Source organism: Oncorhynchus gorbuscha, linkage group LG15 (genome assembly GCF_021184085.1).
Source record: "Oncorhynchus gorbuscha isolate QuinsamMale2020 ecotype Even-year linkage group LG15, OgorEven_v1.0, whole genome shotgun sequence".
Lineage (NCBI taxonomy): Eukaryota > Metazoa > Chordata > Actinopteri > Salmoniformes > Salmonidae > Oncorhynchus > Oncorhynchus gorbuscha.
Window position 1 is genome coordinate 55,275,160 of NC_060187.1, and position 27,735 is coordinate 55,302,894.

Genomic DNA, 27,735 nt, shown 5'->3' on the forward strand with positions numbered 1-27,735 from the left:
TATGAAAATTGGGTACTTTTTCCACCACTGAACGTTCTCAGAGTCATGAATTTGATTTTTCTGTGTTTTTTAATTACTGGCAGCCAGTCCGTGTGCTCTGGGTCTCCCTAAATTGAAATGACAGAGGTGTTCTCCCGCGCCACCGAGCGTTGCAGTTACAGAGCCCTTATGGTGTCTGGGTAATTGAAGGGCGGGATTCACAGCTGGATCCAGTGTGAGAAGCAAAGGCCTTTAGCCTCGCTGCTAACCGTTTAATGACACCTCTCCCGCTCACTGGAAAATGGTCTGCTGTTGCGACTGGTGGGGTAGGGTGGTTAGAGTGGCTGGGGCTCAATCGCCATAAGTTCAGAGAAAGCTTACAGAGAGGATTTTATCATCATAAAAGTAATGAATCCACCGTTATCATTAACAGTTGAGCCAATGTACTGATAAGATTGGTTCTATACACAAAACCTAATAGGACCAACCCACTGAAATGAGAAAATTTGCTCCAGACAACAAACAATTCAAACCTTTATTAAGACATCTGGATGGACTGACAGAGAAAAAAACTATAGTTAAGATAAAAAACATTTGATTTTATTTCATTTACAGACAAGGGCCTAGCTGCATACAGATGGACCCGTCTCAGCCCTCTCATTAGCATTTATTATAGCCTCTTCTCTACTCACATCTCAGTCCCTGATCACAATGCAGGGGCATCCTCTACCTGTCCTACATCTCAAATGTCACCCTATATCTCATATAGTGCACAATATTTGCTCAGATTGGGCTTGGGTTAAAAGTACTGCACCTATATAGGGCTCCAGTCCTGCTTTAAATCATCTAATAACAGGGGGAGGGGAGGTGGTGGTCGAGTCTGGAGGGGGGGTGCACAGCCTTGAGCCAACAGAGCTGCCTTGTTGAGCCATGTGGAACAGGGGGGGGGGGGCCTAGGACATGGTGATGGACTCCAGCATCTCCTCCACGGCCTTCACGGAGCATTTGTTCTCCTTTGTCCCGCGACCGGCCAGCTGCATGACAGAGAGAAGAGAAAAAACCATCAGCTCATCACATCTTTAAAGAGACCAAAGCACTGGGCTGGCTGAAGGAGAGCCAGCCAAGCCAAAACACTAGCGCACACTTAGTGTCACGATAACCGCATAGCCCCATATCGCGCTCCACCACATCAGGTCGAAACAGAGTATACCAAACATTAGGAACACCTTCCTAATATCGAGCTGCCCTCAGAACAGCCTCAATTCGTCGGGGTATGGACTCTACAAGGTGTTGAAAGCATTCCAAAGGGATGCTGGCCCATGTTGACTCCAATGCTTCCCACAGTTGTGTCAAGTTGGCTGGATGTCCTTTGGACAATTCTTGATTCACACGGGAAACTGATGAGCATGAAAAACCCAGCAGCGTAACAGTTCTTGACACAGACCGGTGCGGTGGCACCTACTACCGTACCCCGTTCATAGTCACTTAAATCTTGTCTTGCACATATATCCTCAATGACACACACACAATCCATGTCTCAATTATCTCAAGGCTTAAAAGAACATTCTTTAACCTGCTTCCTCCCCATCATCTACACAGATTGAAGTCGATTTAACAGGTGACATCAATAAGAGATCATAGCCCTGACCTGGATTCACCTGGTCAGTATGTCATGGAAAGCAGGTGTTCTTAATGTTTTGTATACTCAGTGTATATAACTCCACAGCATAATGGGGCAACGTTGGAATGTCACATCAGCAGCCTGACAAACCGAGAATGAAACAAATGAAGCACCATGATGAATAAAGATTGGCCATGTGCAATTCCAGAGTGACTAACGGGGCCAAGAGAAAAGAAGCACCACCTGGAGTCAGGGTGTGCGAGGAGGGGGAGAGGTGAGAGAGAGGGAGGGCCAGGACATCCTGATGACTCATTGTCTCACGGCCCCTCGCCTGGACAGCACCAAACAAACCCATAAAGCATTGCTACTAATCTCTGCCTCCCTCTCTGTGTGTGTGTGTGTGTGTGTGTGTGTGTGTGTGTGTGTGTGTGTGTGTGTGTGTGTGTGTGTGTGTGTGTGTGTGTGTGTGTGTGTGTGTGTGTGTGTGTGTGTGTGTGTGTGTGTGTGCACGGGCCAGACTGGACTTCCTCTGTGACTCACACACACAGCCCCTCAATCTCCCAATTAAACCACAATCAGCCCTGCTATTATCGGAACTCAGGAGGGGGTCCTCTCCTCTCAGCCCTGTCCCCAAACTACAGAGACTAAGAGAACCTACCCCTGCAACAACACCCACAGGGACTTGGCATTAGTGAGTTGTGCGGTAGACTACACCTCTGTTCTCATTATAATAACTGCTACTTGGGCACAGGGACAGCAGCGTCGATGTGTGTCTCTTGTGTGTAAGGCCACATCTGCTGCTGGGAGGAGAGCACACAGACAAGTCAGAGCAACACGTCGGAGGACATCTTTGGCCTCTTCTCAATAAAATCATTATGAAAACCACACTATAAACTGGGTGGTTCGAGCCCTGAATGCTGATTGGCTGAAAAGCAGTGGTATATGACAAAACATTTATTTTTACTGCTCTAATTATGTTGGTAACCAGTTTATAACCGCAATAAGGCACCTTGGGGGGGGGGGGGTGATATATGGCCAATATACCACAACTAAATGTTGTTAATAACCCCTACAGTTCAGGCTATAAAATAATGTGTGCCAATACGAGACCTATGATTAACTAAAACGAAACAGGTGGAGTTTTAGGAGGGGTTATAAAAGACACTCATAGGGGTGTCCACTGAAAGATGCATAGCAACAACTGGCACCTAAAAGACACCCACCATGAGTTCCCCACTAAATTTGCCCACTAAGAGGCAAACAAAAGAATAACCCACACCAAACTTAAAGACAGGAATCAAACCAAAAAGGTGGAGCAAAACGAAAATCAAGGAATTCAGATAGAGGATTGTTTGCGTCGAACAACTGGAGCACTGGACCAGCCACTCTTAACTAGCATCTGGGCCAGCACAGGTGAAATACCTTCCAACTAAAGAGATGGCAACCAGCACAGGTGTAACACAATGGGCGGCAATCGATGCGCCCTGCGTGCGAACAAGCTAAAGACCAACCTCATAACATAAATGGGAAAATCAAAACCTGTAACACCTTCCCCCTTCAGACTACAAATATATCCTATAGTTGCTCACCACCAACAGAAAACAACTTTATTGCACAACATAACCAACAAACGCATCGCTACTAAAATGAGTCGCCTTCTCCAATATAAACATGGCATCTACTGTCTGTCAACAATTAAATACAAGACAAAACAGCCCCCTCAATCTTCTTTCCTATAGTTGCCTAACACACAAGTGTTTTCGAAAAACTCACATATGCTTCTATAACTCTCATCCCCTTCGAACGAGCGCAACCAAAACAAAACTGGTCTCCAAAATTATGTTCCATAGTGGAATGGAAAAGAGTGTCAGCACACATGATCAAATCAAAATTGATTTGTCACATGCGCCAAATACAACAGTGACATGCTTACTTTACAAGCCCTTAACCATCTATTTCTTGAAATGCATTGTTGGTTAAGAGAAACGTTACCAGTTGGGGCAAAAGACCAACAAAATCCACCAGAACCCTGCTGAAAGGTTAATCAAAAGCAAGAATAGGATGCAAAGGTGCAACCGGTACAGCTTGGTTCGGTTTACCCGTCCACTGGAAAACGCAACAGGATTTACAGTAAGAAAAAAAACATCCTGTTTCAGACCAGAAGTTCTTATCCGAAATACAGTCACACGTCTTGTTGACCCCAAAATGGCCTGCCATACTACCATCATGACCAGGGGGCTGCCTTAAATCAAATGTCAGAATTTGTTTTTCCGAACAAAAGGGCTTTATTACAGACAAAAATACTCCTCAGTTTCATCAGCTGTCCGGGTGGCTGGTCTCAGACGATCCTGCAGGTGAAGAAGCCAGATGGAGGTCCTCGGCTGGCAAGGTTTCACATGTTCTGCGGTTTTGAGGCCGGTTGGACGTACTGCCCAATTCTCTTAAACGATGTTGGAAGCGACTTATGGTAGAGAAATTAACATTCAATTCTCTGGCAACAGCTTTGGTGCACATTCCTACAGTCAGCATGACAATTGCACACTCTCTCAAAACTTCCGACATTTGTGGCATTGTGTTGTGTGACAAACCTGCACATTTAGAGTGGCCTTTCATTCTCCCCAGCACAAGGTACACCTGTGTAATTATTGTGCTGTTTAATCAGCTTCTTGATATGCAACACCTGTCAGGTGGATCGATTACCTTGGCAAAGGAGAAATGTTCATTAACAGGAATGTAAAACAAACTTGTGCACAACATTTGAAAGAAATAAGCTTTCTGGGATCTTTGATTTCAGCTTATGAAACCAACATTTTATGTTGCATTTATATTTTCATTCAGTATAGTTTAGGTGTAGTTTGGATGGGCCATCAGCTGTGCACTTTGACTGCCAGTGAATGACTGGCGGTGAATGACGGGCAGGTTGGATAAAAATGACATGTTCTTTTAAAACACAAATTCTGTTTGTGATATTAAGATTCTAAAAACGACAGAGTAATTAAAAAAGTTTATTTTGTTTTGAGTCAATATGACGCTATCACTGCCTGCCGGGTGGCGCAGTGGTTAAGGGCGCTGTACTGCAGCGCCAATTGCGCCACCAGAGACTTTGGGTTCGCGCCTAGGCTCTGTTGCAACCGCGCCCAGACTCTGTCGTGGCCTAGCGCCGTCCGGGTTATGGAGGGTTTGGCCGCAAGGGAAATCCTTGTCTCATCGCGCGCTAACCAAGATGCCAGGTGCACGGTTTTTCCTCTGACACATTGGTGCGTCTGGCCTCCGGGTTGGATGGCTCTGTGTTAAGAAGCAGTTGGGTTGTGTATCGGAGGACGCATGACTTTCAACCTTACGGGAGTTGTACCACGAAATTGGGGAGAAAAAGGGGTAAAATTCAAAAAAATAAAATATGACGCTATCAGGACTCCTCTCCTCTGGGTTCTTTACATGTCAAAGCCGGACCCTTTCAGTTTTCAGTAATAAAATGTTTTAACGGCATTGCCCCAGTCGCTTTGACCCCATTGTGGCGTTTGCTTCCACAACACCACTCACCTGCCGCCTTCCTTCGCACTGAGGTATGACAATCACCAGGTACAGTGGGTAATAAAAGCGGGATGGCTGACACGAGTAACCCTTTAAAGCCCCCATCAATCAGTCAGCACAAACAGTTAGGCCAGCCCTGCGGAGGCCCACAACGTTCCACAGCGGCTCCCTTTCAAATAGCCCAGTGCCCATTTAAAAAGGAGGAGATAAAAACACTCAGAGTTGGAGTTAAGAGTCAAGTCAACCTTGCGCCTTGTCATTTTTCCTCTCACACGCAGGGTGGGGTCCCGCTGCTCTGCTGCCCCTGCCATTACCAGCCAACTTAAAACAAAAACACAGCCCAACCGGTTGCTAGCCGGGCCCCTCTTCCTGTTCCCTGGCTGATAAGGGTGTGGCTCTGGCTCAGAGTGGACACCAAACACACATATGGTATTTTCCCTTGTGCATTTACTTAAAAAAACAAATAGAAACACTTAAAATGTTACACTGCTCAAAAAAGGGAACACTTAAACAACACAATGTAACTCCAAGTCAATCACACTTCTGTGAAATCAAACTGTCCACTTAGGAAGTAACACTGATTGACAATAAATATCACATGCTGTTGTGCAAATGGAATAGACAACAGGTCAATTATAGGCAATTAGCAAGACACCCCCAATAAAGGAGTGGTTCTGCAGGTGGCAACCACAGACCACTTCTCAGTTCCTATGCTTCCTGGCTGATGTTTTGGTCACTTTTGAATGCTGGCGGTGCTTTCACTCTAGTGGTAGCATGAGACGGAGTCTACAACCCACACAAGTGGCTCAGGTAGTGCAGCTCATCCAGGATGGCACATGCGAGCTGTGGCAAGAAGGTTTGCTTTGTCTGTCAGCGTAGTGTCCAGAGCATGGAGGCGCTACCAGGAGACAGGCCAGTACATCAGGAAATGTGGAGGAGGCCGTAGGAAGGCAACAACCAGCAGCAGGACCGCTACCTCCGCCTTCGTGCAAGGAGGAGCAGGAGGAGCACTGCCAGAGCCCTGCAAAATGACCTCCAGCAGTCCACAAATGTGCATGTGTCTGCTCAAACTGTCAGAAACAGACTCCATGGGGTGATATGAGGGCCCGACGTCCACAGGTGGGGTTTGTGCTTACAGCCCAACACCGTGCAGGACGTTTGGCATTCGCCAGAGAATACCAAGATTGGCAAATTCGCCACTGGCCCCATGTGCTCTTCACAGATGAAAGCAGGTTCACACTGAGCACGTGACAGACGTGACAGTCTGGAGATGCCGTGGAGAACGTTCTGCTGCCTGCAACATCTTCCAGCATGACCGGTTTGGCGGTGGGTCAGTCATGGTGTGGGGTGGCATTTTTTGGGGGGCCGCACAGCCCTCCATGTGCTCGCCAGAGGTAGCCTGACTGCCATTAGGTACCAAGATGAGATCCTCAGACCCCTTGTGAGACCATATGTTGGTGCGGTTGGCCCTGGGTTCCTCCTAATGCAAGACAATGCTAGACATCATGTGGCTGGAGTGTGTCAGCAGTTCCTGCAAGAGGAAGGCATTGATGCTATGGACTGGCCCGCCCATTCCCCAGACCTGAATCCAATTGAGCACATCTGGGACATCATGTCTCGCTCCATCCACCAACGCCACGTTGCACCACAGACTGTCCAGGAGTTGGCGGATGCTTTAGTCCAGGTCTGGGAGGAGGACCTCCATGGGTTGATAAATTTGATTTCCAGTGATCATTTTTGTGTGATTTTATTGTCAGCACATTCAACTATGTAAAGAAAAAAATATTTAATAAGAATATTTCATTCATTCAGATCTAGGATGTGTTATTTTAGTGTTTTCCCTTTATTGTTTTGAGCAGTGTACATTTTCCACACCCACGATGTTGAGCTTAATATTGTAAAGTGTGCCTGATTGATTGACAACACTTAGTGTTAGAAAACCAACACAGTTAAGTGTTCTTGATTAATCAACACCCAAAGTGTTGGATACTAGTGATGCACCGATGACATTTTTGTCTGATAGCGATATCCAATATGTTGCTTGCCAAAAGAAAAACGATACCAACACCCGATATTTAAAATTATAGCGGCCTTATAAGCATTCTAGTACAGTTAAATAGTTAACATACACACATGGACACAGCGGTCTAAAGCACTGCATCTCAGTGCAAGATGTGTCACTACAGTCACTATCTGGCCGTGATTGGAAGTCCCATAGGGCTGCGCACAATTAGCCCAGCGTCTTCCGGGGTAGGCTGTCATTGTAAATAAGAATTTGTTCTTAACTAATTTGCCTAGTTAAATAAAGATTAAACACACACTGACCAAAATGTTATTTGTTGGCATTTACATATGTCCCCATTACCAGTGAAACATAATCAAAACCTATTTCTTTCACTCACTTGCTGTGCTGTTTCGTTGTTCATTTTTTCAGTCCTTTCATTCTCAACCAGGATTTCTATGGAACGTCGTTTGGGTCTTTGCATGTCAAAAAATATACTATCTAAAACTATTTGACATGTCAAATAAGCTTGTTGACCAATCATGACCTGAATATGACTGTACGTCACATTTAATGAGTTCATACATTTTTTTACATAGTTATTAACTATCACAACACTTCATCGATACGCATGTTATGATGCTGGTATGATCTTCCCCAAAAACATAGCAAAACCACATAATCTGTTTCAATAGCTATATAATAAGCTAAGTGCCATCTAAAATAACCCTAAATTATAAGACTGTTCTTATTTGATTAATGGTGGTCGGACCCATCTATGTGAAGCTAGCCAGAATAGTGGACTTTGCAGTTAGCCTTCAAAATAAAAGCGCGACAATTCTACTATATGTATTCATTTGCATCACTGTCAATGACATACTTTTATATTGAAGGCAAACCGCACATTCCACTATTGTGCCCAAATCCTGTGGCTAGCTTCACAACACATAACCCGGTCTGGTCGAGCCTCATAAACCAGATTAAGCTAGCTGGCTGCTTATAATGTTAGCTTGAGACAACAGAGCTAAGTAGCTGGCTAGCTATTTATTTTCATGAACTGAAATACAATTTCAATAGCCGAACAACAAGTGGCAACCTAGCTAATAACTACTCACAAGGATTCCTAAATCATTGCTCATAATAATGACTTTTACTGGTCATTTAAATTCCACTCAAATCTTACATGATTCCACACAGGCACAGTAACAAAAAAAGATAGAGTGGGCCTTGTGGTCTTAAGTCAACACATTAGCTGAAATCTACCCAAACAGTAAGAAACTGAATTGAGACCCCCCCTCCTGTCAAAACCATTCTCAGTACAGCCGTGGCCTCAGAGGGTAAGTAGGGTGGTTTGCATAGACCAAGGACTCAAGGGTATGCAAGGGATTAAGTTATTGCATAGCATGGGTAGGTAAACCTGGTCCTGAAGTGCCACTGCAGGATTTCATCCAAACAGCCATGCACCACTAGGGCTGTGGTGGTCATGACATTTTGGCAGCTGGATGTTGTCAAGACTACTGGTCTCAAGGTAAATTACCGTTAATTAACAAACATGTTAGGCATCCTCCAGGACTCCATGCATACAAGCTGCTGACCTTTGGAACATCTACATTCTACATAAAGTCAAATCAATCCATTTAATATACTCCAACACAATAAATCCATTATTTATTTTGGCAGGTCTAAAGAAACATTATGATATGAAGAAAATGTATTTCAGAAGAACCGAATAGGAGTCGGCCTCCTGTATGTTATCTGGCTGTACGATGTTATGGTTTTATTGTAAGTATAATATAATTGAACTAAAATAGAAAGGACAGTGCGCATATGAAGTGGCTATGTTGGGGGTAAAAGTGATAATTGAAACAGGTCCTATTACTCTATATTTAGAGTTAGTTGTGAATGATTCAAACCTTAGAAATCAAAACATATATGGGCTGCATGATGAAACTACAGGCTATTGAATATATATTTCTTTTATTGCTAAAAAGAACTTTGCCATTCCTTGCCTCAGGCTGCACACCCTGTTCTCTCATCAAGTGATCATATATCACCCATCAGACTATTCTCAATTAAATCTTCACTAATATGTCAAATTGGTTTTGACTTCGAATGGCCCATTATCAAATGAGTAGTGGAAGGGGGAAAAAAGACAAGTCATCCATATGCGAATGGAGGCCGCTTTCCCGCAGTTAAATCATGCCGGGTAGGCTACTCCAGTTTAATAGTGGAGCAGCTGAGCAATGCGCCTAAATATAGTAGCAGCTGGGATCCTCCTCTTTTTAGTGGCAACCATCAAAACTCTGCTTTCACACGGGATTGCATATAGAAATGTCTGGACTTATAAGAACACGCATCAACCATTGTTTGGGGGACATACAGCCTCTCGCTGCGTGACAGGTAAAACTCCGCCCAAACCCTACTAGGCTATTCAAAATCAAATTCATGATAATTGTAGGCTAAATCTGTAAGCTGCCCTGCACAATCAATGAACCAACACCATCGACTAAACCTATACACTCTCTCCCAGACTCATGGATAGAACGTTTGGAGCACCGCAATGGTAACCAGTCCATCCAGTATGCATAATAATACAGTCCACACTCAGTGGATTTGTTTAAATTTGGGAATAATCGGCTAGAAAAAAATTTACAAAATACATAAAATCCTGTGCTTTTAATTTTTTAAAACATTCTGCCTTGCATAATATGCGGTAGGCTATGTCTTGTATAATGCCACAAACATTATTTTAATTCAGGTTTATTTTTCGGGCATGGGCTCATACATAGGCAAATGTTTATGCATAAGCTGTAATATATGTATGGGTGTCCTACATGTGACCTCTTAATGCTTTGAATTAATCATCACCTTAGAAAGCGCTGTCCATTTCGTTGTGTTTGGCTTTGAAACAACATCCACAACGACCATGTTTTCACTCAGTTTCTTTCTTCAAATTGATCATCACAGAGAGGTGAAATCTTTTTCCTAACAGTGAGTTTTAAAAGCATGACTGTTTTGATGAATATGGTCTCCGTAACAGCCTTAAGCACCACACTTAATTCTGCCAATAACCTCACCAACAGTGATTGGCGAGATTAATATCACCTGGTCTAAAGCAGAAATGTTCAATCAAATACATGAAGTACCTGTGGCAGTACAGAACCAAGGTTGACTACCCTTGTGGTATAGGAACAGTTAAGTGGAAAAGGCAAGTGGGAAAGGTCCCATGTGGCTCAGTCGGTATAGCATGGCGCTTGCAACACCAGGGTTCTGGGTTCGATTACCAGTAAAAAAGTAGGAAAATGTATGCACTTTACTGTAAATCGCTTTGAATAAGAGCTAAAATGACTAAAATGTAAATAGTGTAGCTTTCATTATTAAAGTAGACACCTGGCATAACTCACCTGATAGGCTCGGTTGATTTGATTGGTGGCCCAAGTAGCATACTTCACATTGGCCTTTTTCACCGTGGCGTTCACTTTGGGGCTGGCAGCAATGTGGCTTGCTGACTACACAGGGGAAGAAGAAGGGAGTGGAAAGCAAGGGAGAGAGGAAAGAGGAGAGGAAAGAAAGAAAGGTGTCGTCATATCAAAATCGTAATAAAAGCATAATTGAGATGAATGTGCAACCAATTCCACCGTGGGCAGGACGAGAAAAAAATTGGCCCGACGACACGTAAAAAACGTTAACAGAAGAGGAAAAAGTGAGTTACTTCATTTAATTCTCCAGCCCCCAAGGGCAGTATCGCCTAATGGGCCCTAATTTCTCCAACACCATAGATAGCCGGTGATGACAGGGCCCGGCATGTCTTCAGTATGTCTTCAGAACCCGCGGTGCTGTGGCGAGCGAAGCGCGATGTGAATCATGCTCTCTGCCCATCCCAGCTCTCTTCAGAACCACAAAACCCATGTCTTTCCCATGCTACTGCCATCGTCTCCGAAGTGCAAACCCCACTAGGCTTGAACGGGCAGCACTTCAAAGGAGTCCCCATGGTCATACTGAAACTTTAACTACACCCCAAATCAACCTTGCTCCCCCCTTTTATTAAAAAGAAAAACGCTTTTGCTTCTGGATTTCATAACCTCCGGCTTACGATGTCAGCTCCGACAGACTACCCCAGAACGATGTCGTCCTCCGTGTGAAGATCCCAACTAGTGCAGACACAGCACTGGCTAACACTAACCTCACAGTGGTCACGGCTACCAACGACTCAGGTGTAATCCAGTGCTCTGAACGACTAAGCTGAACCAATCAAAAATCTCTTCGGTGAGGAGCTGCCCTTCGGTGGTGTTCACGAAGCTTCACTGTCACCCAGAAGCAGATGAAATGGTCAGAAAGTCATTGCCTTGGCAAATCCCATGTCAGGAATTAACTTGCACTTGTCAAGGATTTCAACTCTGGACCTTGTGGACACTAACTTTTTTACGATCAAACTTAAACCTGAAACCAGCATTAGGCCAAAATAGTGGCAGTGGATGATTTGACAGAGGAACATAAAGTCCTCTACGTAACTATGTATGCCTTTCCTATACACTTCAGTAGTTGGCATTCAGACCATTACATTATACAGGTGCGTAATGGGCTTTGCAGGCGTGGTTCCCTTGCGCGCACTTAATACATTTAATTCAAACCCTCCCACAGGCAGTTAACCCACTGTTCCTAGGCCGTCATTGAAAATAAGAATTTGTTCTTAACTGACTTGCCTGATTAAATAAAAAGTTTAAAAAAAATAATAATAATAAAAATAAAATAAAATTCTCGTGGAGTTTTCAGTACATTAATCTAAAGCGATCCCTTTAAAATGTGGTGTACCTTTAATCAAAATTGTCTCGACAGATTCACTAAAATATATATAGAGAGAATGGTTCAGAATATTAGGGATCAATGAAAGAAAGCATTGTAGGCCTAAATACATGCATATTTGTCACATTTTCAACACCAATTGCTAGATTTCAAAAATATTCTGATCTTGTATATTATTTACGGTTAGGAAAGTATTTATGAATCATTTTTAAAAACCACACGCACAAACTATAATCGGTGAATCAAAAATACAGTGGTTCGATTCATCCTGAACGCTGGCATATTCAAATGGTTCAATTCATAAAATATTGGAAGGTGAGAAAAGTGTACCGCAGTGGTTGAACAGTAGTCATTAAGTCCACCCTAATAATCCACACTAATCATGGAACTGTGTTGAGAACAGTCAAGTCGTTGCGAACCGTGCATGTCCCAAATGACTGCGGAACTTGCAATACGTTAGCCCAATATGATCCACAACTACTAGCGATCCTCAGGAACTACCACACAAATGTGACAGAGGAAAGAAAGAAAGCTAAGCTAACTATGGAATAATGCAAAATCTAAGGAAAGGAACACCAGAGTGACAGTTCTAAATGTGGGTAGAACTGACAGTGGCATGGTGAAATAGATCTAAAACCATTGTCATGTTTATTTACAATCCCCTTATCAGAATGGCTTACTCATCTACCTAGCGCTTACCAACGTGTCGAGAGAGAAGTGCATACAAAGATAATTAGGTTCCATTTACGTGCACCTAACTCGGGTCGGAATTCCCCCATAGGTGAACAGGAATACATTTGGAGGTTAAGGGATCTGAAGGTCTTGAATTGATGCTGCTTTTTTAAGCATGTTCTGTGGCTAGCTAGCACCTTGAAGACCTTTTTAGACCTACCTCTTTCTCCATTTACCCTGAAAGTAGTCTACGGGCCTGGAGAGACAGTCATTTACAGTTTGAATTAGTTTAAATAACATTAGCTAACTTTAACCCCATTGACTACTTTAAGAAAAATGAAAGGGTAGTCTATAAAAGTGAAGCTATCCCTTCAAAGACCATGAACGGATCCAGTGGTTGTGCCCCTTTCCGGGTATGAGATGTTTTACCTGCTTGAACCCCTGTTGCAATAGAGAGAAAACACTGGAAGGCCTGTGTCGCTGCTTCGCTCTGCTCTGGCCATCCACCCACCCTTATTCCTGCACTCTCCGTTTGTGTTCTTATGTCAGGACTCACTTACATATGATGCATTGGTGCTAACGGACAACTTCCTGTTTAAATAAATATGGAGATGAAAGGGGGGCATTTGGCTCAGACGAAAAAAAGAAAAAAAAATTGTCCTGCCACTGATCTTTATTTATTTTTGTCATTTTTGGTCATAAAAAGTCCCGTACGAAAGCTTAGAGGGGTAATATTACCAAAATAGAGACCTTGAAGGGGCAGACTTTTCCAAGCATTGACCTGACCTATCTGAAAGCTGGGCTCTATGGTCGCTACACAAAGGCAGTAGCAGGCCTGCACAGTTTGACAAAAAACAGGAGAAAAAGGATGAGTTGTTGCTCTTTCACCCCCCGCCCTCACTTCTCTATCATGCGACGGTTAGATGTGCGAACTCACCATATACAGACCGAACAAGGCCCTCATGTTTCTGTTGTTCAGCTTCAGAGCCTGGGCAAAATACTTTCTGGACAGCTCCAGGTTTTCCAGCCCCCCCTGGGTGTACTTCACCTGTGAGACAAGGCATTCAAATACGGGTATGAGGCGTGCCGGCCAGGGGGCTTACGCAATGCCTACACGGCATCTGAATAAGCATGACGACATGACAAGCCGTGTAAACATTGTGACATTCATGAGCGTGTATTCCTGCTGACCGTTAAGTGCAGTGGCCGGCTCCTCCATGTGAGAGAGAGCATTCGCGTAGAGGGCTGGGAGAAAACCTTATTCCATTGATGACGGACATGCAGAAGTCATACCTACCTCAGCGTACTGCTCACAGTACAAGTGATTGTGAGGGTTAGTCATCATCAGCTCCTCCAGACAGAAAGCTGCTTTTCCATAGCTGTGGAAACAAGGGAACAATTAATAGATTGATGACCACTAGCGATGGACATTTAATCTTTGAGCTTTTAAATAGTAAGGGGGGAAATGTGCTCCATTTCATCTGTGACGTAGTTTACCTATTCCAATCAGTGTAAATTTGTTCGGCAGAAAGTTATACTGCTGCCTTGGTTTACTGTCCATTTTGGCAAGTTTGAGTCTAGGAAGATGCATCCAACAAACTAAGTTTATTTGCAGACTAAGGGGATTTGGTGGCCTATGTGGTTATGTCTATATTGGCGAAACTCTTCAGTTTTGGAAAGTGGAACATTGAAAAGGAGAGGAGCGGGGGTCTCCAGACACACAGGATCAATCTGTCTGTCTGGCGATGTGTTTTTCACTCTGGTAATGTCTAGTTAAATACCTTCTTGAGGTCAGCGCTACAGTAGAAACTGGCACACTGTGCCCTACTCAGATGAGATCACTTCTCAGCAGACTGCTGAGCTGTTGACCTCACGCTAATCTACAACCATTACACATCTAACACACAGTTTCTCCTTCAGGGGACCCGTCCAAGGGAATGCAAGTTTCTCTCTCCAGCACACACTCAGAATTACACAGTCCACACACACACACACACACACACAATTTCCCACGCCTTGACAGACTACATGAACCCAGAACACTAAAACATGGCTATTAAACCAAAATCGGACAAAACACAAAACCCAGCACTCAATTGTAGTGTAGAGAGAGACTGTACGTGATCCAGCATATGCTGTATGTGCTTGGAAATGTGCAGAAAAAAACAAAAATGGTGCTTATGGTGGTGGGATCATAAATGACGCAAGATAAGGATGCCCAAATGCTGCCTCGCACGACATGAAGAGACTATCGGCCCATTTAGAATCTGTCTAAAGGACTTCAAAAGCCAGAGAACAGCAGCATTAGAGTGGTAGGGGAGAGTGAGGGGCAAGTTCGAATGAGAGGGAGGGAGATCGGGGTATTTGGAAGGTTGGGGGGCTGTTTACAATTACCACTTCCTCCCCATAAAGACTTTCAGATGTGCTCCTGAAGTGGCCCCAGCATGCAGCGGCGAGAGGAGAGGCAGCCTCCATCACCAGGCAGAGCCCTGGCTGACTGCAGTACCGCACCCTCCAATCTTCACCCTCCGACCATCATCACCACCACTCAGCTCCAACTCCCTAAGCCTGGGCTCAGAGACCACGCTGCTAGCTTGTGGTGGTGGCACATTTAGTTTGACTCACACATTGGCTTTGTTTTCTTTGAACACCAAACAGTTGGTTTTTAGTGCTACCAACTGTAATACCAGTTTGACTGAATTCCAGCCCAAAGCTTTTTCCCAACTAGACTGGGCAAATGGATCAAGATTCCTCCATTAGACTGTGAAAACTCACCACAGAAAGTCATCATGCGCCATCGGATGACCAGGCAAATCTGAACCGATAGACAGTAGTTAAATAAAGACTAATTCAACAGCACTACAAGCTCAGATGATTCCCAATGAGTCGAAGCGTCTCAGCGGTTCAACGCAACAATAACAGAAAGGCACAATCTCAATGTTTGAATATCACTCAGCGGTATGAGGATTATTTTAAAAAGGTTCCCACTGTGTTAGGCTATTAATTACTGTCAATGTTTGAACACTGATGCCTGTAGAGCCATGTAACAATGTCAGGTGAGAAACCATGCCCTACACAGTGAGGGCAGAGGCGTTTATTTCTCTTCCCCATCAACCTCTGTTTTTTTCTGGCTCTGGAAAGAAAGTGCCATCAACTTCTCCTGGGAATCTCTCTGCAGCCACTCTCCCTCCCTCTCTCTCTGTGGAAAAGAGAGGCGATAATGCCATGCTGTCCGGAAGATGGTGAGGGAAAAAAGGGAATTTGTAACCCAAAATAAAGAAAAGAAAGAAAAGAAATGGACACGCCTGTAGATAAGGGGCTCGGGAAGTGAATGGGGTGATATTACAAAAGTTTCGCTAAGCTGGGAGATAATCCGCTCACCCCTGGATGTCCTCCCTCTACTACAGCAATAAAGCCCCTCAGGACAAAAACATGAAATATCCAATAAGAAGCTCTCTCACTGCACTAAACATTCCTGCAGACACTGCCCTCCTGCCAGGGTGACCACGGAGCCGGTGTGCTGCTAACACACACACACACACAAGCACACTTCCGTGAAAGACGGTTGCTTCCCTGACTCTTAAGTCCTCAAGACAACTAAGGAGGGATAAAAAGTGACAAACAAAAAAAATGTCTTGCAATGCTCTTGTCTTGGGAGGCTGACAATTACCCCTGGCAACAGAGATATCAGTAGGGGGTTGACTTCACCCCATATGTATGAGCGGGGGGGGGGCTTAGGGTCAAAATCCTATTACCCTCCTCTCCATGTGACAAACATAGACAGGGGCCCAATGCGGACCCCTGGCTGAGTTAGGTATTTCAACGCCCCTCTCCATTGTGCCCATCCTAATATATCCCCTCTGGGATCAAGCCGTCAGTTCAGCCACCGAGACTGGGAGAGGAGAGGAGTTACTGCTTACAGACACTCCCCACTCTCGTCTCGCCCCCCCCCCCCCATTGAGTCTGTTAGAAGCTGACAGATGCCCCTGGGAGATATGATAAGGTGCTGCCTCAAGGTCTTGACACCAGGGAGTGCTGGCACAGCACTAGAGTGAGAACACACTCAAAATCTGGAACGATCACAGGTTCTTCTCACCACTGGAGTAAGTCAGTCAAAACGTCACAGGTCATGTAGATAATGAGTTAAAACGAATGCGATAAGGAAATGCCATGCTCACTCGTGCTCGTTGATGTAGAGTTCCGACAGCTCGTGCCACGCTTCCTGGTCACCGACGAACCTGTAAAACAGTGAGAAATTTAGGGAGTCTCCCATTGAGGAAGCTTTTCAGCACCATCACACCATGCTATTTAGAACCCCTCTTTAGCAAAAGGATCATCAACAATAACCACTCTAATGTAATGTACAATAGCTGAAATCGCCACGTTTCAAATCAATCCAAATCGTGGCATTGTATAACTAGGCTAACATAGACAGACAGGCAGAGCTCCCAAGATGGGGGGTTAAGTAGACTTGAGGGGGTCTCATAGACAGGTTGTGGCCCAGCCCGGCTCAAATCGAATGCAAACCCCCTTTTAATTAAAAAGACCAGGGGAGGGCGTCCAAATCTCCTTGTAAAACACTACTCACTGCTCCAGATACTCGTTGAGCTCGCGGATGGCCTCGGCACTCTTCCCCTGGGCCTTCAGAATCGAGATCTTCCTCTTCCTCGCCGCCTGTGGAGATCAGCATCAACAGAGGATTAGTAAGGTCTTAGCTCCTCAAGTGTTTGACCGAGGAGAGGCGGTCTCATCAGAGCTCACACAAATAAAAGGGAGAGGAGAGAAAGGAGGAGGGTACGTGTTAAATGAGTTTGGGAGTCTTGAAACTGTGCTCAGGTGGAAGTTGGGGGGGGGGGGGGGGGGGGTGTTGGTCAAAGCCACCCCCCTCTGCTCCTAGCCGAGCCCCCAGGGGATAGGGATCATGAGTTCACAGAACGCCAAATCTATGTGGAGTGGAGGACTGTAGTGGTGGGAATCAGGGTTTTACATTTTCTCTACGGAAACATCAGCCAACAGCGTTGGTGATGTGATGTTCAGTATCAAATCATAACATTTCAGTTAAGAGATATCTTCAAATTAGGAGAGAGATATTGACTGCATGATCCAACCTAACGGAGCACTTTTCTGTTACAGTATTTACACAGCGGTGAGAAGCCTCGCTACTTAAAATGCTGATGTCCCTACTATTATTGATATTGTTAAGGGGCAACTTTAAAATTGATGAGCCAGCATCTCATAAGAGGTAATGGTTAGCTAGGCTATATCTGTGGAAGGAAGAACACAAATTATGAGTCAACATTCAAGAGTCGGCGTGTGAGCTTAGAGTCTGAGATATAGTGGTGAGTCATCCACTAAGTGGGGAAAACAGCGCCTTACCCCAAATCCAATGGCCAGCACATTCAGAATGAGCTTCTGAAGCCTAGCTAACTTACTTCAGCGTCCAATTGCCTTTTCGTTCATTTTGATGTTGAAGTGACCTTAAAGTGGATTGGATTCTCATCAATCTGAATCAGAAAGTATTACGTCCCCTCTGACTTTTCCAGGCTGCATTTTGGAGGGTGTGTGTGTGTGTGTGTGTGTGTGTGTGTGTGTGTGTGTGTGTGTGTGTGTGTGTGTGTGTGTGTGTGTGTGTGTGTGTGTGTGTGTGTGTGTGTCTAACGGCAGGCTGCTGTTGCCATTAGAATGGTGCTGCCCTGCCTGCCACGGACCACTTTATTTATGGACTGGCATTTGATTGAGTGGGGCTTCCTTTCTCCCACACTCAAAACCAAAGCCATTGTGGGCTGTGCATGAGTCATGTCTGAGCTGCCATAAATCTGGGCATCCACTGACACCACCGTCACAATAAATCCACTTATTCATCACCCTGGGACAGGGACCTGCACTACAGCCTGGCTATGGTGCTTACATAGCCCACACACACACACACAGGACACACACTCACCTTAAGTCAGCAAACTTTGATAAATATCTAGATTATTCTTGACCTGTATTATCCTTTGCCTTTGTTCTAAAATAAACACATACCATGTGAATTTCTGTTTGAGAGTGGTCCTCACACAATTAAACACAAGCATTGTCAAGAAAATATTATTCAAAAGGATTAAGATTAATTTATAGAGCAATCTGAGTGAGTAGGGGGTGACACCAACTACTTCTTCTCTTCCCCCTCTGCTCATAAAACACATATCTCCTCAAAAGATCAAACTATTCTACATGGACCATATTCTACTGGGGCTTGATGCCATGTGAGATTAAGGAATTTATACTCACTTCTAACCAAATTGCTAACATATGTATTTTTCCCCGTCCGATACCAAAACTATGTCAGAACACCAACTTTCAGTGTGGATGTTGCAATTGTTGGCCTACCCCACACCCCTCTCTTTCCCCCTTCCTCTCTTTCTCTCCCAGTCCTTCTTTCCCGATAAAGAACCACTTGGGGCTCACTCAGAACATATGGAAGTTGGTAGCCCCGAAAGAGTCACACCCCGAAGGAGTCACACAGATCTTTATTAAATGCGGAGCTCTTCCAAACCGCTCCTTCCCCCTTCCCCCCTCCAAACTAATGATCCAGACGAACCTGGCAGCAGGGATAATCCTGCTGTTGTCATGATTCTTTTTTAATTAGGGTTCTCGAGGAGCACTGGATTGTTTAAAATCACCCCTGGCTCTCGCTGAGGACTGACCACAACCCAAGCTCTGACTGTGAGGACTACACTGGACACCTAGATAGCCTGTGTTATAATAATGTTACATAACATACATGGGAGGGGGGGGGGTGAGAATGGAGAGAGAGAGAAGAATACAGGGACAAAAAGGGAGGGACCATGAACGACACTCTGTGCCACTGTTGTGAAATAGCTAGAAGGTGAAGGTATTAATGCATTAAAAGCAACAATTACACTAAATTCAGAGTAAAACATGTGTACAGTTAACAAATAAACTATTATTACAGATGTTTCAAATGCCTAAGAGCTTAGGGAGTTTTACTTGTAATCAAAGTATACTAAGGCATCCAGAAATCAAATACAGAAGCATTGTCTAAATAGTGCCTAAATCATATGGTTGCAAAAGGCCAATATTTTCAATTTCAACAGGATCTACTTTCAGCTCAGTAGAAAACTGAGTGCATCTTGACCTCCGTAAAAACTCTTGTTCTACACTCTAATTGCATACAATTCCCATTTAACCTCAGTAAGGGATTCTCAGTGACCTCAATTGCTTTCTCAATAAATACTAGCTATGTTTCTACACACCAATTAGGATGAAATGAGGGCCGGAATTCCATATATCAGATGAATCATCCAGTGTCATTTGGACTCCGAATGAATAATAAATGAAGTTTTAGTCAAAGTTCTCAAAGAAAAATATTTTAAAAAAGACGAGAGAAGCACAAAAATGCATTCACTTAAGCAAATGAGAATTTCGCCAGATCATTGCTGTAGGTATTGGAACACAATAAAACTATAGAAGGGCTAAGAGTTCGACACATTCTTTGGACACCGCCATGGCAGAGAAACCTTGAGCAATTTCTGTTGATTCAACAATTTTGGTTAATGGGTACCACATCTATTCCACAGCCTGTAATTACAACAGCTCAGTTTCCAATCTCCAGCTCAGCATGCTGGGATGCCTCACAAGTCCTTGCTGTGGTCGCCAATTTTCCGCCATTTCTTTGAGCTCCATCCCCTCCCTCATCGTACAGAACATGTTAGAGAACATGCTGGACTGGGAGCAGTGGAGATCAAAGACAGGTGACCTAAATCATGTCCGCCCCCATCCACACCACACCCTCACCAGCCAGGACGGGTTGGTGGGAGAAAAAAACCTGGTCTGGAAGACACCAGGGGACAGTGAGTATCTGTTTCCAGTCCCGCCTTCAGGTTTAACAAAAAGGGCGCTGGTGTTATGGGTGACATCCATCCTGCCTTTCCAGATCAGGAAACAGACTGATCACATCCCCAGGACATTGCCTGGGTGGTGCTCTGATTGACTAGCGAGTACTAGTACCCACCAATCCCTCAAGGATACAATTCCCAAGGCACCTCCAATTTCCCATTGGAGACGATTTCACTACCCAAAGAATGAAAAGGAAAATGCATATTTTAACTAGTTTACCCATTAAGTAAACTCGTATGTGTCATAGCTAGTGTTATGCAGGTGAATGAGGACCCAAAAGCGACTTAACGAAAACAGAGTCTTTATTCCAGTCTTAGACAAAAGCGATAATCCTGGATATTATCTAGGTGAAAGCAAAAACAGGAAAACTGAAATCCACTCGTCAGTAGAGAGGAATGACTGGAGACGCGACCACAGACTGCAGGTCGCTACGGGAAGGCACCGGCCGTAGCTGACATTGACACCTGCTCACACGCAGCATCTGGAGAAGGTAAAACACGACAGGGCGGAACAAGGACACAGAACAGCGAACATCATACAAGGATCCGACAAGGACAGAAGCAGAAAACAGAGGGCAAAATAGGGGACAGGTGTGAAAAGAGTAAATGAGGTAGTTAGGAGAATGAGGAACAGCTGGGAGCAGGAACGGAACGATAGAGAGAGAGAGCGAGAGAGGGAGAGAGGGAGGGGGAGAGAGAGGGATAGAAAGAGGGAAAGAACCTAATAAGACCAGCAGAGGGAAACGAATAGAAGGGAAGCACAGAGACAAGACATGATAATCAATGACAAAACATGACAGGTAGAGCTCCTAGAAAGCCTTTGATAATTCAGGTTGCCATAATTACTTTGTCATTACTAAATTATACATAAAAATACCGTTATAAAAATCCAAATCGGTCAATGAATGGATACTGGTATATAACGTAAGTCGCTTACGGTTCACCCCCCCCAGCCTTAGTTCAGTTTGCAACCATAATACTCAAATGTAGTAAATGGCACGAACAACTAAGCACAATTAGGCTAATTGACAGATCAATGCTAACGCTAGCTAGCTAGCTAATGGGCGTACAAAAATACTGGGTGAGAGATACAAATTTGATGTCCCTTTTTAATGTATTCATTAGTTAATCTGACTGGGGAAATAGATAAAGGGCTTCATTGCCAAACACCCAAAGTATTCATTTAAAAGAGTTCAGTGTTTCCCAACTGGAAAACAACTATCTAAAGTTAGCTTGAAAGATTAAATCTAGCTACCATTATTACTTTTGTAAATATAAACCAGATGGTGGAAACATACTGAAATCTCTCTTCCACCTGTCACAGACACTTGTGGATTGGAGTTCGCCAGAGGAGTTCAGCAAAATATGTAGGCTGGGCAATCCACAATTGAACACATTTGACAAACACCTGACCTGATTTTTATGCCATTTTGTTGTTTAAAAGCCAGCGAACAAAACCATTTCTAAAACTTTAGACCCTAGGGAAATCAGTCAATTGAAATAAATTCATTAGGCCCTAATCTATGGATTTGACATAACTGGGAGGGCATATGCCCAGGGGAGCAAGGATCAGCCAATCACCGTGAGTTTTTTTCCTCATAAAAGGGCTTTATTACAGACAAAAATACTCCGGTTTCATCAACTGCCCGGGATGGCTGGTCTCAGACCATCCCGCAGGTGAAGAAGCCGGATGTGGAGGTCCTGGGCTGGTGTGGTTACATGTGTTCTGCAGTTGTGAGGCCAGTTGGTATGGAACGTCGTTTGGGTCGCGTTAAATGACATTTTAATTTCACATGTCAAATAACACAATTCTACTATAGAATGTTGTGTGTGCTGAATTTGCACATGCAAGCCAAGCGCTAACACCACTATCAGTAGCACTGTCAAAGCTGTACAAAAAAAGTCTGCAAACACCGGCCACGAACGATGAGTTTACAATACCGCGTTGGTAATAAGGCATTACATTTATTCGACCGCTACATCTGTGGTAGCTTGGTACCTAGCTAGCACCAATACAACCAGCTTTGTGAGTAATTATTAGCTAGGTAGCCACTTGTTCACCTATTGAAATTCAACTGAAGTTCATGAAAATAAATAGCAACTACTTAACCCTGTTGCCCAAAGCTAACGTTAGAAACAGCCAGCTAACTTAATCTGGCTCGTGAGGCTCGACCGGACCGGGTTGTTGTGAAGCTAGCCACAGTAAGGATTAGGCACAACAGTAGAATTTGCGTTTTTCCTTAAAAAATAAAAGTATCTCTGAATGTGATGCAGAAGGTTACAATTGGTGGAATCATGCCATATTTAGACTAGACAACGTTAAACAAGGTTGGAATGTGAAGCAACAAAGGTGTAGCAGTCTACTCGGTGACACCCACAGAACACAACTGTGAAGAGTTTACGCAAATATTAGCGTTGTAGCTCTTATCGTGGGACTGTGACTGAAATCACCTACCCAGTCATCCTATTGTGTGTATTGACATTCAAATTGCACTGAACAGCTTTACCTAAGGATTGGGGATCAATGAAATGGGGTATCAGTCTACTCAATACCCAATATATTTTTATGGAGAGTTTTCAGACTCCAAAACATACATGAAATGCAGTATTGTTTCTCCTCTGGAATAATGTTTAATACACATAGCAGGTTGACAATAAACGTGGCTCAATTCAGTTGTTTCAGAGTCCCGCAAGAAGAGCTGGGTGTCACTGTGTAGACTGATACCCCGTGTCATTGATCCACAATCCATAGGTAAGGCTGTACAGTGAAATAAGTATGCCCCTAATGCAATTCTAAAGTCTAATACATCCAGTGTGATTTAAACAGATTTTTGTCAAATTAACAAATTGTCTTTTGTTGATTTCATATAACATTCCAACCTTGTTTATTATGATCTATTCAATTATGGCATAATTCTATTTGTACTTATTTGCGTCAATTTCAATGACACTTTTATTTTGAAGGCTAACCGCTTAGACCACTATTGAGGCTAATCCTTATTGTGGCTAGCTTCACATAGATGGGTCCGACCACCATTAATCAAATAAGAACTTTTATAAATTGGGGTTATTTTAGATGAGGATACATAGCTATATAGTTAGCTCTACTATAGCTACTGAAACAGAATGTCATTGTGCTATGTTTTTGAGGAAGAACATTGTTTGCATCCATCAGCTTTTTTTCTGACCAGCACTGTAGGTGAGCGAGGCATCGTTATAGCATACGTAAATGGATGAATCATTGTGACATATGAAATACGAGTGATCTTGTAATCAATGTATAAAAACTACGTAAAAACATGTATGAACGCGTTAAATTGTTATGTGAAGTGCAGTCATATTCAGGTCCTGATTGGTCAACAAAGTGTTATTTGACGTGCATCTTTTTTGACACGCAAAGACCCAGAGTTCCATAGGTTGGACGCTTGCCAAAACCTAAAACATTGGAGGTGGCTTATGGTAGAGAAATTAACATTCAATGACATGTCAATTGCATGCTCCCTCAAAACTTCTGACATCTGTGGCATTGTGTTGTGTGACAAAACTGCACAATGTAGAGTGCAGGACAAGGTGCACGTGTCATGATCATGCTGTTTGATCAGCTTCTTGATATGCCACACCTGTCAGGTGGATGGATTATCTTGGCAATGGAGAAATGCTCACTAACAGGGATGTAAACACATTGGAGAGAAATACGCTTTTTGTGCATATGGAACATTTTTTTGATCTTTTATTTCAGCTCATGAAACGAACACTTTACATGTCGTGTTTACATTTTTGTTCAGTATATTTATTGCTGAGGTTGTGGAAGTGCCTGCACTGGTAACTTGACGACCAAAAGCAGTTGCTCTGGAGGCATCACGGCCTATACAAACTAACTTGCACTTCCCTTCCCACCACCTGTCTTGTCTTCCGTGACAGAGTATTCAATGTGCTTATAATTGAAATAGGCCATGGTGGATCTAACCTGTGTAAAACAAATAGAACTCATTTTAATAGAAGAACGGTGACTGGTTTGGTCCAACAGAAACACAGAAAAATAAAGAATGACTGTAAATGACAAAGCGAAGGTGAAAAGGGGTCTGAACGAGGGGGAGAAGAGAGTTACATTCCAGGGAACCGATAGAGATGAGGGGGCAATTCTTCCACACCAGAAAGAAGGGGAGGTGACTGCATCAGAGCATACCCAAGTTTATTGATTTTGTCAGCAAGGCCTCCGTTTGTTTGAAACAGACAGTCGATGAGGTGCAGAATCCTCACAAGGTGTCCAAAAAACAAAATGTTTATGCTTAGTTTCTCGCACTTTGCCAGCCAAGAGAAAATGTTAATATATTTAAGCAAGACCATGTGTCGGTGCAACGCAGAAACTTGTTGAATGTCTACAGGAGGACTGCCAAAACAAATAAGGTCATGGTTTCTTTTGAAAACTCTTTAAAACATGTATTTTCTAGCGTGGCCACATGTCCTTATGGAAACAATTAACAGCAGGTACAATGTGTTTTGGATTGGTGGTCGAGGATTGGCAGAACACTGGATAGACATGGTCTTGCAAGTCATTGAAATTCAATATAAATTGAGAGAAGATTGTATGGATTTTAAGGCAACAATAGTGCATATCTAAAGGCTATACTGGTTTATAATATGACTGACTCAAATGGTAAAATGCTGCGTAAACCAGAGGGTTGCATTTCTTGGAATTGTTTTGTGTTAACAGTTTTGCTACATCACTATGATAATGCAGACTAATTGGCAGATTGTCATCTGTATTTCTGTCTGACAAAAGACAACATGTGGATAGAACTGACACAGCAAGTGGCGATCAAGATAGTGGGAAAGTAGCAGCCTTGTCAGAGCCCAGATACTCTACAAATCTCACAGTGCATAGTGCATGGGCTTAAGATATAACATAACAAGAACACGAGTAAAAGCCATACGGCTTCCTATATCCGTTTCTACTGTTCAGAAGTGAACGCTGGGCTTTACACCTGAAGGGATGCACATATCGATGTCGACTAACCGACCCTCATTAACCGGTCAACTAACTGTGAAAAATAAAATTAGAAATCCAGACAGTAAAATTGTGTAACTAACAGAAAATACTATGCATGCATACAATAAATATACATTCTTCTTTAAGAGAAGCATGCAACAATAACAAGCCTATCGTCTTTCAGTCAAAAGGTTTTAGCCTTACTGAACATGGAACTCCTGTAATGAAAGCAGCTCATCTTTCTCAAAAATCTATTTGCAGGAAAACCCTGTTCTAAAACAGCACACCTAATGTGAGCGGTTCCATATGACAGATGACAATCTCAGTTAGAAACATAGAACGAGGGGGAGTCGAATAGCAACAACTAAGAAGGCCACTGGCTTCTGGACAATGAAATAAAGTTGATATGAAAACCAATGAATAAGGAGAGAAATGCTGGTTAACGGCATGATGAAGTCAAAATAATTGCCTCCATGTTTCTATGGATGGATTTTGGCTTACTGGGCTACTTTGAAGCAAGGTAAGACATGCCTCATTATTTGAGGTAAAGTAAAACTTTCAGGTATCATACGATTATAATGCCTCATGCGTACATTGCAAAGTGGTGTGTGACACACTGATACCCTACCTACCGTTGATTATAGACTATGCACTCAAATGATGAAAGGGAGGTGCATTTTAATAACGAGTTGAGATTTGAGTAACAAAAATATTAGCACTTTTTAATGAGCTTACAAAAGCGTGATTCACTCAAGCTCTCGCAGTCTCACACGAGTCGTGGGATTAGGCACATCCTCCATCCTCGTCCACAAAGCCCTAGTAAAACAAAAACTTGGTAATAGCACTCACTGTTGCCCCATAGTGGCTGGTTTTTGAAGGCATTTCCCGACAACCTCAGGACATTGATAGACGTCCAATTTCGAAGTCAATCTTGAACGATCTCCCTGGTTTCACTCAAGTACCAGCTTTTTGAGGAGCTACTCTCACCCTGTTTTTAAAGGTGATTAGCTATTCCGCTCCTCCAACAAGGTTATGTATGCTGTGCACGTGTAATAAATAACATACATGATGACTAACAAAAATATACAAGTGCCAATTTAATACCACTAAACTATGAAAATGTACTTATAGAGACTGATAAGCATGAGCGGTAAAATGCCTTTTCATTAACACCTCTAACCTGAAGCCAGGAGGGGTCTAAGGACTACCTATATATCACCGTCTTCAAAGAGCAGGCATTTAGGTTAGCCTTAGTTCCACCACACATGTCCAACACTGCCTAAGACCATGAACCACTCCCCCCTCTCCCACTCCCTCAAACACTTGTCATTTGTGTGGGTGAGAGCCTGATCAGCAATGTGGTTGAGGTCAAAAAGGCCAAGGGGAGTTTAACTATGCAAACTCGCACCACTAATACCAAAGCTTTTCAGCAGATTCAACGCTGTCCAAAATGTTTGGACCGCAACTGTAACAAAATGAGAATTAAGTGTGTGTTTTTCCCTCTCTTACCGTATTGGTGGGATCGTCTTGCAGTATTGAATCATACTGCTTGCTGGCATCCTCGTACCTTCAAAGGCAGAAAAAAAAAGAGAAAAAAAAAGACTGACCAGTCAAGACAAATTAGGTGGTGTTGAAATCAGAGTTCAAGGCAATCAAGTTTCTGTACACAATGCAGCCAGTCTCTATGGTTACACAGTGAACCCTTGCCGAAATCAGCAGCGATCTAAAAGAGGAAATAAACAGTCATTACTGTTGCTGCTCAAATAGCCTATATTGTGAGAGGCTTACACCACTTAACAATGAGTCAAGAAACCAACACAAAGAGTAGGGAAGCACACTGATCTGAAGAGTGTATAGACAATTATTTCCTGTAATTTGCTCAAAAGGTGATTCAAATCAATCTGTTTAGTTGCGTTTTAAAGGCCTTTCTTTTGAGCCGTGTAAGAAGAATAGGCTACCTTCTATTACATACAAGTCTGATCAGAGCTATATTCAACACAATGTGTGTTTTAAAGTTACGAGGCAAAGGGGCAATCCATACGATTCTGTTTAATATTAGTGAGTTATGAGCTGTAAATATCAAACCATGCAGAAATTTCCTGGCAACAGGGAGGTGGGGAGGTGTGTTCACTTCACTTGTCATGTCAAATCATGGGTCTGCAGGGATGATTTTGAACTTTTTTTTTTATTAGAGGTAAACTGCAATGCTAACGGTTTAGCAGCCAAAATGCCGGGG

General features: G+C 43.4%; 1 protein-coding gene across 1 annotated transcript in view; it reads right to left on the reverse strand.

Annotated features, from left to right (window-relative positions):
• Positions 1–500: 500 nt before the first annotated feature.
• emc2 (ER membrane protein complex subunit 2) overlaps positions 501–27,735 on the reverse strand; it is a 50,222-nt gene continuing 22,987 nt past the window's right edge. Inside the window, exons 5-11 of the mRNA XM_046301862.1 lie at positions 27,009–27,066; positions 17,197–17,282; positions 16,787–16,846; positions 13,906–13,987; positions 13,546–13,656; positions 10,538–10,642; positions 501–1,013 (exon numbers count right to left, since the gene is read on the reverse strand). Coding sequence (XP_046157818.1) covers positions 933–1,013; positions 10,538–10,642; positions 13,546–13,656; positions 13,906–13,987; positions 16,787–16,846; positions 17,197–17,282; positions 27,009–27,066 — 583 coding nt within the window. The 3' untranslated portion in view covers positions 501–932. The remainder of the gene's footprint in view (positions 1,014–10,537; positions 10,643–13,545; positions 13,657–13,905; positions 13,988–16,786; positions 16,847–17,196; positions 17,283–27,008; positions 27,067–27,735) is intronic.